At 39.0% G+C, this 12,186-nt stretch overlaps 1 protein-coding gene across 4 annotated transcripts in view; it reads left to right on the forward strand.

The window, feature by feature from the left end:
• Positions 1–12,186, forward strand: part of BMPR1A (bone morphogenetic protein receptor type 1A) — a 139,390-nt gene that overhangs the window by 113,659 nt on the left and 13,545 nt on the right. For all 4 annotated transcript variants that reach the window (XM_032423975.1, XM_032423973.1, XM_032423974.1 and 1 more), the window contains exons 6-7: positions 4,293–4,389; positions 4,553–4,652. In XM_032423975.1, coding sequence (XP_032279866.1) covers positions 4,293–4,389; positions 4,553–4,652 — 197 coding nt within the window. The remainder of the gene's footprint in view (positions 1–4,292; positions 4,390–4,552; positions 4,653–12,186) is intronic.

A 12,186-nucleotide genomic window follows, 5' to 3' on the forward strand; every position in this document is an offset into this window, starting at 1 on the left:
TATTCCTCTCTCCAGGAGAAATGTGCCTGATCTGCTCATCACTGTATGTTCTTGTAAATCAAATATATTGGAGGAAGCTTAGCTCTTGCTTCAAGTAGTAGGATTGTGGTAATTGAAGTTCCAGATTATTTTACTTTAAAAAAAAGTTTTAAATCATCCTGTTTTCAAATTGTCATGACTGCAAAAAATATTGTCACAGTATCACCTGTGGATTATAAAATTGACTGGAAGGACTTTAGGGTGATGGGCAGTAACCTTTGTGTCCCTGGGACAAATTCAGTCCTTGTAAGGAAATCTCAGTGGAGCTATTTTAACAGTAGCAGCAAAGGCATCAGAGAGCTGGTAATAAAGAGTTTATGAACATCCTGATGGCTCTCGGGTATAAACCTATTCTCTTCAAAATCCTATATAGTAATTTTGCCCCAGCAGTCCTTCCAGTGTTTTTGAAAAACAGCTTCAGACAGAACTGTTTGTTCACAGATTTAGGGTTCGACTATTTTAGGAAGTTATTCCCATTTTAAGAAATTCTCAGGATTGATAGAAACTTTAAAGGTTATATGTTCCGACCTCTGCTAAAGTTGGGGATCCACACGTCTCCTCTATACATCCCCCTTCCCCCCCCACAAACACGTTTTGCATCCCATCTGTTTTTTTAGTGCAATACCTCTAGTGACAGGGGCTCCTTGCCTCCCAAGACCACCTGTTTCATCTGTACGAACAACCTGACCTGATCTTTAGAAAGCTTTTCCTCCTAATGACTGTAAATCTCTTCCTGCCCCTTTGGACCACAGAGGACAAATCTAAAGCCTCTTTTTTTTTTTTTTTTTAAAGATTTTATTTATTTACTTGAGAGAGAAAGAATGAGAGATAGAAAGCATGAGAGGGAGGAGGATCAGAGGGAGAAGCAGACTCCCTGCTGAGCAGGGAGCCTGATGCGGGACTCGATCCTGGGACTCCAGGGTCATGACCTGAGCTGAAGGCAGTCGCTTAACCAACTGAGCCACCCAGGCGCCCCTCTAAAGCCTCTTTAATAAGATAGCCCTTTACTGTGTGAAGAAAGTTTTTTGTGTGGTCCTGCGTTCCTCCCCATACCGTCTTGTCTTCGCCCATGAAAATGCTAGTTCCTGGTCACCTCAACTGCTCCGTGTATGATCAGCTTCAGTTACTCCGGTTTCTCAGTGTTACATGCAGAATCAAGTGTGGTTTGACCAGGCACAAAAAAAAAATGCAGAGAATAAATAACTCCTTTCCCTTTTTCTAAATACAGCCAAATCTCATGTTAGACATTGGATTGTCATGCCACACTGTTGAAACCTGTCGAGCTTCCGGTCAGCCAAAATCCCCATCTTTCACTCATGCTACTGCTGAACCACACCTCTTCCATTCTTTATTGGTTCTTTTGGTTTCTTGACACAAATAGGATGGGAATGGAATGGGTTTTGTTAAACAGTTGTTACATACTTGTCTATGTTAAATTTTATCATGTTAGAATTAGTCCTTTTCTGTAATTTGTCAGGATTTTGGGGGGATGCTAATTTGATTATTTCTTCCAGTTTTATGCCATTTGCATGTTTATAAACCACAAATTCTGTACATTTTTTTAATCACTGAAAATATTGAAAAAAGAACTATGGTTAGAGCACTGAGCTCAGCAGTAATAACCAGTATCCTGAAAGCCCCCTAAACTAGGTATATCACAAATTGAATTCACTAATATAAGTTAGTTGCTAAAACTTCATAATGTGTATTCAACTCCGTGTGCTGCTGCTTACTAGCTGCAGAACTTTGGGGCAAGGAGCTTTTCTTTTTTAAAGTTGTTTTCTCACTTGTAAAGGAGTTGTAAGGATCAAATGATATGATAACATATATGTAAAGAGTTTAGCACACAGGGCTTAATAAATGTTAGCTCTGATGATATAACTGAGCAGTCACTAAGCCGGTTATGTGCATCCCTAGGTACACACAGACTGTGTTACACAAGGATCACATAGGCTAGTGGATAGTTTAGGGGAATTGCTTTCCAGAGCCTAGTCCTCTTGGCCTGCCTGAGAACAGGGCTCCCCAGGCAGTTTCTGTTCCTTTTTTCCTTTGCACAATCACCCATCTCCCTCCTGGTTTACAGATTAAAGGCCTGGGACCGAAAACCTCATTTCCAAACAGTGTTGTAATTCAAATCTAAGTAAGCTCACATGACTCTGGACAAATCACACAAATGGACGTGGGTGGCGGATGGGAGTGGGGGAATGTAGGAATAGGAAAGGTCCCCTCCCCCAACTTGACCATCTCATCTTTGCCCACCCAGGTATCCTACCTAAGAGAGGTGGGAGCTGAGGCTGCTATTGCTGTTCTTGGTGAAGCCACTTTGGCTCTTCTAGGAGTTTATAAGCATTTTTGGCTTGTTCTAGAATCCCCACTAGGATCATGTCACATTTGCTAGAGCAAGAAGAATTAATTTATCGAATATTTACTGTTTGCATTTAATATGCTAGGTACTTGGTATATGCTACCTCATTTCCTCACAGTTGCCCCGTAAGGCAGGTGTTTTTTTGTCCTCCATTTTACAGCAGAGGAAACGAAAGCCCAGAGAGAAGTTCATCGTTCACAAAGTTAGTAAGTGGCAAAGCTAGGATTTAATAAACTGTTTGGTTCCACAGCCCTTGCTTTTTCCATATTACCATGCGGCCTCCAAACTCTAGTTGGCCAAGTCTGCTTTCTTTTTCTTTAAAAAAAAAAAAAAAAAAGTATAACATTTAGCCCTTCAGTCTCCAACACTTGTTCTTGCTAAAATCTTCCCATCACACAAGCCTTCCAGGCCTCTCTCTTCCCTTGCTTGGTGTGATCACCCGGCTTCGGCTTTGAGGGCAGGCACTCATGCAGAACACAGGAGCCCTGGAGGATCTCTTCCTGTGTCTGGGAGAGCGGCTTCCACTGCATGGTGCTGATCTTTGTCCCCCTCATCTGTTCTGTCAGCAACACATCCATTGCTTGGTGGTCTGTCTTCTAGCATTGCCAGAGAAACCCTTTCTTCGTTTTTCTTTATATTTTCTCTTCTGCAAGGCTCAGCTCATTTTGATCGTTAGCCTTCCTGCAGCTGTTCTTGGATGCTTCGTAGTCCTTGTATTCATCTTTAGTTATGTACTCTTCATTCCATCCTTCATGTAAATGTCCTCGATCTGGGATTATTTCAGAGTCACCTGTATAACTCCTAACATATCTGTCTTTTCTCTTTTTATGATCATTTAAAAGTAAAAATTGTTTTAATGTTAAAAATTCAGTTAAAGTGTAAAACTTGCGGTTTTGAAAGTTTCCAAATACTCTTGACCCACCTTCCCTGATAGAATCTCAAGTCATGGACTCCTATTCACCTTTTTAAAGTCATGCTCAAGCATACTGAAGTTTTTCTTTTCTGGCCATCTGATATTTAAGAATAGCATGGTCAATTTCTGCTTATATTGTTGCTACTTTTATAATGACAAGCAATTCCTTTCTGTTACTATTTTGGTTCAGAATGGCAGTTTTCCCAGGCAGTGCTGAAATGTCAGCATTCAAGTTAATAACTTGTCAAGTACTGTACCAGTCAAATCAAACTTCACACATAATTGTTGATGTCTGTTCTCATGACTACGGTCTTTTCCTCTGCTCATTTTCTGACCTATTAGGGACACATCTCATATCTAGTTGGTGGTAGACTCTAAGAAGCTCAGGAATATGGCTTCTATATTTTCCCTTTGTCCTCACTGCATCTGCTTTAACTTCCTTCTATGTGGGGTTCATTAGTTACAGCGAAGTTGTAAGCAGACTCTGCAGTATCTTCTACTTACTTGACTACTTTTTCTGACATCTCTTTTCTTTAGACTGGGATACCCTCCACTTAAGTACTGCTATGAGATCCTGTGTACCCTACTAGTTCATCATTGTGATAAAATGTCTTATCCATGTTTTTTAAGGAAAAGATCCCATGACTTACATTTTTATTAAAACAAATGAATAGTAATATATTAAGATATGCCAAAGTTTTGGTGTAAAATACTTATGAACTTATGTTTGTAATTTATAGTTCAGTGTTCCAACACACCATCCACATACATATGTTCTCCTTAGGAAAAATAATTTCACAGTCTTCACTATTTCAGCACAGATTCTAATTTTTCAGTAATCCTTTTTTACACATAAAATTCAGAGGTCTTGTTCTTTCAGCTGAATTAAAAATTATATTTATGAATATTAAAAAAACCTCATTATCAACTTAAAATATCAAGCCATTTTTAATTTTATCATTACTCTTCCTCTAGGATTCACCAAAAGCCCAGCTACGCCGGACGATAGAATGTTGTCGGACCAATTTATGTAACCAGTATTTACAACCTACACTGCCCCCTGTTGTCATAGGTAGGTTAGCCGAGAAGAGCATGATCATGATTTTCAGTAAAATATTTTCTCTGGCTTTAACAGTAAGCAAGCTTTCTAGAATTTAACACTACAAACTGTTTTTCCCCTTTAATATGTGATAGAAAGATAATTTGTGTACTTTATTGTTTACTTCCCTTGTCAGGTCCATTTTTTGATGGCAGCATTCGGTGGCTGGTTGTGCTCATTTCTATGGCTGTCTGCATAATTGCTATGATCATCTTCTCCAGCTGCTTTTGTTACAAGTAAGATAATTATTTTGATACAAAATATATTTTGTTGAATATTAGGTATGAGCAGTTCTTTAAAAGCCAGTGCAAAGAAATTATTGAGACACCATTAACTTGTATTCTCTGGTTCTGTCTCCTTTAGGTTATAATCTCCTAACTAGATTATAATTTTCTTAAGGGAAAAGAGGACCTTACTACTAATCAGTTAGTTGAACGCAACTTTATACTTCTTGTTTTGTTCATGAGTTCTTATGATTTTTTTATTTATAGAATATTGAACTTTCTTATATATGAGTGTTGAAGATCTGTCTCAAAAAGCCAAGTACATTATCATTCATTAGTTATTTGTGGCTTCAGAATTGTGTTTAGTCGTGATTTCAGAGGACAGTTGCCAAAAGAGAAGAGTAACAACAGGAGGGGATAAACTTCAGTAATAAAGCTTTATCTTACTGGCATACGAATAGACCAAGAGATCAGTAGAACAGGTTATTAGACCCATAAATAGACCCAAGTATATAAAGAAATTTAGTATATGGTAAAGGGAACATTTCAGATCACTGGGGAAAATTTGGATAATTCTATAAATGGATTTGGTAGTAGGTAGCTATATGGAAAAAGATAAAGTTTTTTTTTTTTAAAGATGAAGTTTAATCAGTTACCTACACTGGAATAAATTTTACCCAGCTTGGAACTAGATATATGGAAAATGAAGTGATTAAAGCACTGGAACAAACCGTGGAAGAATTTTAAAAAATAATCTCAGGATGTGGAAGCCCTTTCTGAGTCTGACCCAAAACTGAAAAGCAAAAAAACCACACGCACAGAAAACAAAACTTTAAATTAAAAAAAAAAATTGTGTCGATTACATAAAAATAAAACTTTACTAGGTGGCAGAAACCACCATAAACAGAATGCGAACAGTGAAAAAAGCAGCATCTTATATTACAGAGAGCTGATTTCTCAAATATAGAGAGCTTTTATAAATCAAAAAGAAAAAAACCTTAACAGTTCAGTGGGAAAATGAATATTTACCTAAAAGGAAATACTTAGAGTTCTTAAAAGCAAAATAAAAAGGTGACCCAAGAATACTCACCATATGAAAAATATAAATTAAAATCATACTGAGATACTGTTTTTCACCTGTTATACTGGCAGAAATTCTTAGATAAAGAGGCAGGTTGAGCATACTTACTCTTGCTGCCTCCAGTAAAAAAGCAATAGTTTTTAACTTCTTTGTCCAACTAGGACGAGGAGAACAGGAGATAACAGCAAAAAACTTTGGAACTTGGGAAGCTTTTGGATGAGTAGTAAGTGACTTTGCAGACCTAAAAAATCAGACTCCTAGGCTAGACTTTTGAGACAGTAAAAAAGCAACCAGTTTATATCATAGAATTCTCCAAGAAGCTCAAGAATTGGCGGTACCAGTTATCTCTGGAAGTAAAGTTGAGAGTGGTAGTAAAACCAAGAGGATTGCTTGAAAGTCTATTTTTAGAAAGTCAGATGCTGTGTGTGTTACACAATAGTGCATTAAGAAATCACTCCCAAACACAGTGGCTTAAAACAGCAATTATTGTCTCTCACGGTGGGTCAGAAATTCAGGAGTGAGTGACTGGGTGTCAGGATCTTTCATAACATCCAGTCAGATGTTAGCAGAGGCTGTGTTCGCCTGAAGGCTTGACTGGAGCTGGTAGATCACCTTCCAAGATAAAGGTAGCTCACTTCTAAGGCTCACAAATTGGCGGGAAGCCTTAGTTTCTCTGATGTGAGCCTCTCTACAGAGCTGCTTGAGTGTCCTTGTAGCGTGAAGCCTGGCTTTTTCCTCCTAGAGTGAGTGATCCAGGAGATCAAGGTGGAAGCTGCAAAGCTACATACAATCTAGACTCAAAAGTCACACCATCACTTCTGCCACATTCTCCTGGTCACACCTGGTCTCCAGGTCAGCCCTACTGTGTTATGGAAGGGAACTAAACAAGGACATGCATACCAGGAGGTGAGGGTCCTTGTGGGCCATTTTGGATGGCAAGTACCACAGATGATGAGATTCGCTACTCCTGTTCTGAACAGTCACTTCCCCACCATCTCCCTAATAGAAGGCTAGAAGTGTATTCTCTGGAAAGAACAAAGATAAGATTCTTAGTGTGGCATCCATTTATTGAGAGTGAGGTATTACAGTGAAAACATGGAGGTAAAGTGAACATTTACATACTGATTGGTGGGCCCCTCAACTATCCCAGAACCCTGTCAGCCAGGCTTGTTCAAATAACAAATTGGAAGAATCTTCTTGGGGAAATCCGTCCAGCCCAAGAGAAAAGACCTAAATATACTGACCCCAGTGGACCCAATGAAGTGGCCCAGGCAGTCATCTTATAGTGAAGCCTATAATCAGTAAACCCCACTCACGTACTAATAGCTGCCCATCAGGCAGTGAAAGACACTAATCCCTGAAAAACAGGAGATAAATGAAGTGAGCCTTATGATTGCCCTCCTTACTGCCCAGAGTTTCTAGCTGTAGGACACAGGAGGAACCCAGGTGTAGCCCAGAAGGCTCTGACTCTCCAGGAGATGTAGCTGAGTCTGGGGTATGAATAGCAGTTATAGTTCATAGGACAGAGTACTGGAGAGGAGAGTGCTTCACAGGGAAAGAACTCTGGATATCTACAGAAAGTTCCCATCAAATATTCAGCTGAATCCCGATCAGCACGTACAAGTGAGGAAACTACCCAAGGCTGGGAAAGAGTGCCTGAAAAGACTGAAGAAAACATTGTTCGATGCTCACACAATTCTGGGAATAGTGTCTGTTCCCACCAGCTGTGAGACTTGAAAACCTCATAATTCACAGGGCTTTGGTTAGAGTACTCAGAAGGGTCTTGCTTCAGTATTGGAATTAATTAGCCCTAGACTAAAAATGACACTGGTCCCACCTCAGAAGGATTGTCCTGTTTCCAAATAGCTGTGTCCTAGAACATAATTCAAGAATATTAAGAGGGATACAAAAATACCCAGCACCCAACAAGGTAAAATTCACAATGTCTGTCATCCAGTCAACAATCACCAGGCATGCAAAAATACAACCAATACAACCAATAATGAAGAATCAAAAACACCAACCCAGAACTGATCTAGATTTTAGAATCAGTAGACAGGGACATTAAGATAGTTATTATACCGGTATTTTATATGTTCAAAAAGTGAAATAGAGACATAGAAGATATAAAAAGACCCAAATCAAACTTTAGGAAATGCAATCTGTACTATCTGAGATGAAATGTACACTGGATGAGATTAATGGCAGATTAGATACTATAGAAGAAAATAGGATTAGGCATGAAGACATTGCAATAGAGACTAAACAAACAGAGTGCCTGGGTGGCTCAGTCAGTTAAGCGCCTGCCATCGGCTCAGGTCATGATCCCCCAGGGTCCTGGGATTGAGTCCTGCTTCGGGCTCCCTGCTCAGTGGGGAGCCTGCTTCTCCCTCTCTCTCTGCTGCTCCCCCTACTTGTGCTCTCTCGCTCTGTCAAATAAATAAATCTTAAAAAAAAAAAAAAAACTAAACAAACTAAACCATTAAAAAATAACTTAAAAAAGGAATTAAGCACCAGTGAGCTGTGGTACTTCAAACAGCCTAATTGTGTGTGTATGTTTGTGTGTGTGCATGTGTGTGTTTGTGTTGAATACTGCAGGGGTTGGGGCACCGATGCCTGTGCAGTCAAAAATCTGTGCATAACCGACTCCCCCACAACGTAACTACTGATAGCCTGCTGTTGACTGGAAGCCTTACCAATAAAACAAAACGCCTGATTAACACACATTTTTTGTCTGGTGTGTACTATATGCTATATTCTTAGAGTAAGCTCTTAGAGAAAAGAAAATGTATTAAGAAAATCATGAGGAAAAGAAAATGCATTTACAGTACTATGCTGTATTGAAAAAAAGATCTACATATAAATGGACCCATGCGGTTCAAACCCACGTCGTTCAAGGGTCAACTGTATATACACTGGAGTTCCCAAAGGAAAGGAGAGAAGAGGAGGAGAGAGAGTGAAATATTTTAAGAAATAATGACCAAGATTTTTTTCAGATTTAATTAGAACTGTAAACCCGTAGAGCCAAAGTACAAGAAACTCAAAAGAAAACTACACCAAGGTACATCATTATCAAATTGCTCAAAGCCAGTAATAAAAAGAGAAAAAAGGCAGATTAGGTATAGAGGAAGAAAGGTAAGGATGATGGTAGCCGACTTTTCAGGGGAAACAATGCATAGAGCAGAGCAGCATCTTTAAAGTACTCAAGGAAAGGGGCGCCTGGGTGGCTCAGTCGGTTAAGCGTCTGCCTTCGGCTCAGGTCATGATCTTGGGGGTCCTGGGATCGAGCCCCGCATCAGGCTCCCTGCTCAGCGGGGAGTCTGCTTCTCCTTCTCCCTCTACTTGGGCTCTCTCTGTCTACCACATAAATAAATAAAATCTTTAAAAAAAAAATAGATGAATATATAGAACTTGGATAAAATTAAAAACAAAGTTCTAAAAGTGTTATAAGGGCATGGATGAGTGTGGGGAAGATGGGCTGTCCTATAAGGGTGGAGGGTTTGTAACTGGTGTAACCTTCAAGGAGGAGGTCAGTAGAGCATGCCATCAAAATTCCAAATTCAGTTCTAACTTCTAGCAATGTGTATACAGATATGCCAGGAACTTTTTCCATTTTAGCCTTGTATGATATAAGACTAGAAACAGTGTAAATGGTCCTGGTGAGGGAATGGTTAACTGCCATACAATGGAGCACTGTTCGCCGTGAAAGGAAGAGGAGGCTCTATGTGCTGCTGTGGAATGGATGCAGATGGAGGGCTCAGTGAGAACGCAAGCTGCAGGACGGCGTGTATGGCCATACTACCATTTCTGGAAGAAAAAAGAGAAACGCAGGAGGTGAACAGCAGTATATATATTTTTTATCTAAATAGACATAAAGGCTGTCCTGAAGATTGCCGAACAGATTGTGGAAACCGTTCCAGTTCCGGGCTTTTTCCAGTTCCTCCTTGATGGCGTAGGGATAGGGCAGGAGGAAGATTTTTCACTGCACATCCTTCTGTGCAAATTTTAAACCATTTGTGAGTCAGTTACTCATATAAGGTTTTAAAAATAAAATTCAAAAATGGCTAAGTATATTGGGCTGTCCATAGAGAAAACAAACCTGACTTGATGTTTTCTGTAATTTCCATCCTTTACTGTAAGTGCCAAATGGATTAAAGGACTAAACGAGAGAATCAGAATTTTAACACCTTTAAAATGTGCTAATGACATTAGGGTTGAGAAGACAGTCTTTAAACACGGCACAAAAAACATGTATCAGAAAGGGAAATTGGGGCGCCTGGGTGGCTCAGTCGTTAAGCATCTGCCTTCGGCTCAGGACATGATCCCAGGGTCCTGGGATCGAGCCCCGCATCGGGCTCCCTGCTCTGCGGTAAGCTTGCTTCTCCCTCTCCCACTCCCCCAGCTTGTGTTCCCTCTCTCACTGTGTCTCTCTCTGTCAAATAAATAAATAAGATCTTAAAAAAAAAAAAAAGGGGAGGGGGGAATTGATAAGTTTAAATTGACAACATTAAAAAAACAAAACAGGGGCGCCTGGGTGGCTCAGTCAGATAAGCGGCTGCCTTCGGCTCAGGTCGTGTTCCCAGGGTCCTGGGATCGAGCCCTGCATCGGGCTCCCTGCTCGGCGGGAAGCCTGCTTCTCCCTCTCCTTCTGTCGGCCGCTCTGCCTACTTGTGCTTTCTATCTCTGTAAATAAATAAATAAAAATCTTTAAAAAATAAAAATAAGAAAACAAAGCACAGTAAGTGGAGTGACAGGATACTGACAGACTGAGAGAAGACTCGTGTAGCATAATTAACAAAGATTTAGCATCCAGATTATATAAGAAACTCCTAATGAATCAATGAGAAAAAAAGAAAACATCCCTGTTAAATAGCATGAATAGGCACTTTACAGAATAGGCAAAAAAATATGAGGAGCAGTTCACAGAAGAAAATGAACCATAGGAAAAAATACGAACTTTCTTAGCAGTCAGGGGAAAATGAGTCCGTTCATACCCATCAGGTTGGTAACAGCATAAAAATGTGCATATTCTAGTGCAAACTTGGAACATGGGGAAATGCACATTGTGATATTATACTTTATAATACATTATAAAATATTGTAATAGTATTATATATAGTGTAATATATAGTATAGTATAATATATAGTATAGTGTAGTATAATATAAATAGTAATAGTATAGTATAGTATATACTATATACTATAATAGTATAATATAAAATATTGTATTATATGTTTTATATTTATATTATAATTATAGTAATATAATTATATTATATAAAATATTAAAATAGTATTATAAAGTATCATATATAAATATTTCATAGCATATTATTATTATTATTATACTTTATATATTATTCCACTTTGGAGAGCAATTAAGTGATATCACTAAAATTGAAAGTGTGTGTACCTTTGAGAAATTCTTATACTCCTGCACAAGAGACTGGCACAAAAATATTTTTTGCGTTACTATTTGTATTAACAAACTTTTGGAATTAACAGATATGACTGTCAGAGTAAATTGTGGTAAATTCCTAACAAGAACCCAAGGTACCATTTAAATCGTTTCCTTGGCAGAATAGTAGTGACTGAGACTGGCTCCCAGGCCCAGGCCTCTGGGTTTGGATCCCAGCTTTGCCACTTGGTGGTGTCTGACTTGGGACAAATGATGAACCTCTGGGCCATGGTTTCGCAATAGCATTCACCTCTTAGGAGTTTTGTGAAGAGGAAGTGAGTCCTAGAACAATGCATGACACACTCGGCATCAATAAAGATGAGCTGTTGTTTTTAAACAGGTGTCAGCATGGATAAATACATAACACACAAGGACGTTGTTTTTTTTTTTTTTAAGCAAGATATCAAGTAGTAATACAGCATATGCCATTCGAGTCACTTTGTATCCAGAGAAACAGTGTTGTTTATGAATATATTCAAATCAGAAGGACATACCACCTTTCAGGATAGTGTTTGTTTCTGAGGAGTAAAGGAAGGAAATGGAATTATCAGGGAGAGATGGCAGGAGCTTCAAATATTTCTAATGTTTTGTCTTTAAAATAAATATGTTAATATTTATTCAGTTAATGGTCTACACATGGGTGGCAGTTAAATCTCTTACTTTCCTGTATGTTTGAAGTATTTCATAATTTGAAACTGTAAAAAGAACCTTCAAAACTGTCAGAATGAGGGCGCCTGGGTGGCTCAGTTGTTAGACGTCTGCCTTCGTCTCAGGTCATGGTCCTGGGGTCCTGGGACCGAGCCCCACATCGGGCTCTCTGCTTGGCGGGGAGTCTGCTTATCCCTCTCCCACTCCCCTTGCTTGTGTTCCCTTTCTCACTATCTCTCTCTGTCAAATAAATAAAATCTTTAAAAAAAAACCAAAAAACTGTCAGAATGAGTTCAGAGAACTTGTTTGATTTCTTTGCATCAGCTCCTTTTCCCTTTTTTAAAATGGAACTATATTC

Source organism: Phoca vitulina, unplaced genomic scaffold (assembly GCF_004348235.1).
Source record: "Phoca vitulina isolate PV1807 unplaced genomic scaffold, GSC_HSeal_1.0 scaffold29, whole genome shotgun sequence".
In the NCBI taxonomy this organism is placed as follows: Eukaryota; Metazoa; Chordata; class Mammalia; order Carnivora; family Phocidae; genus Phoca; species Phoca vitulina.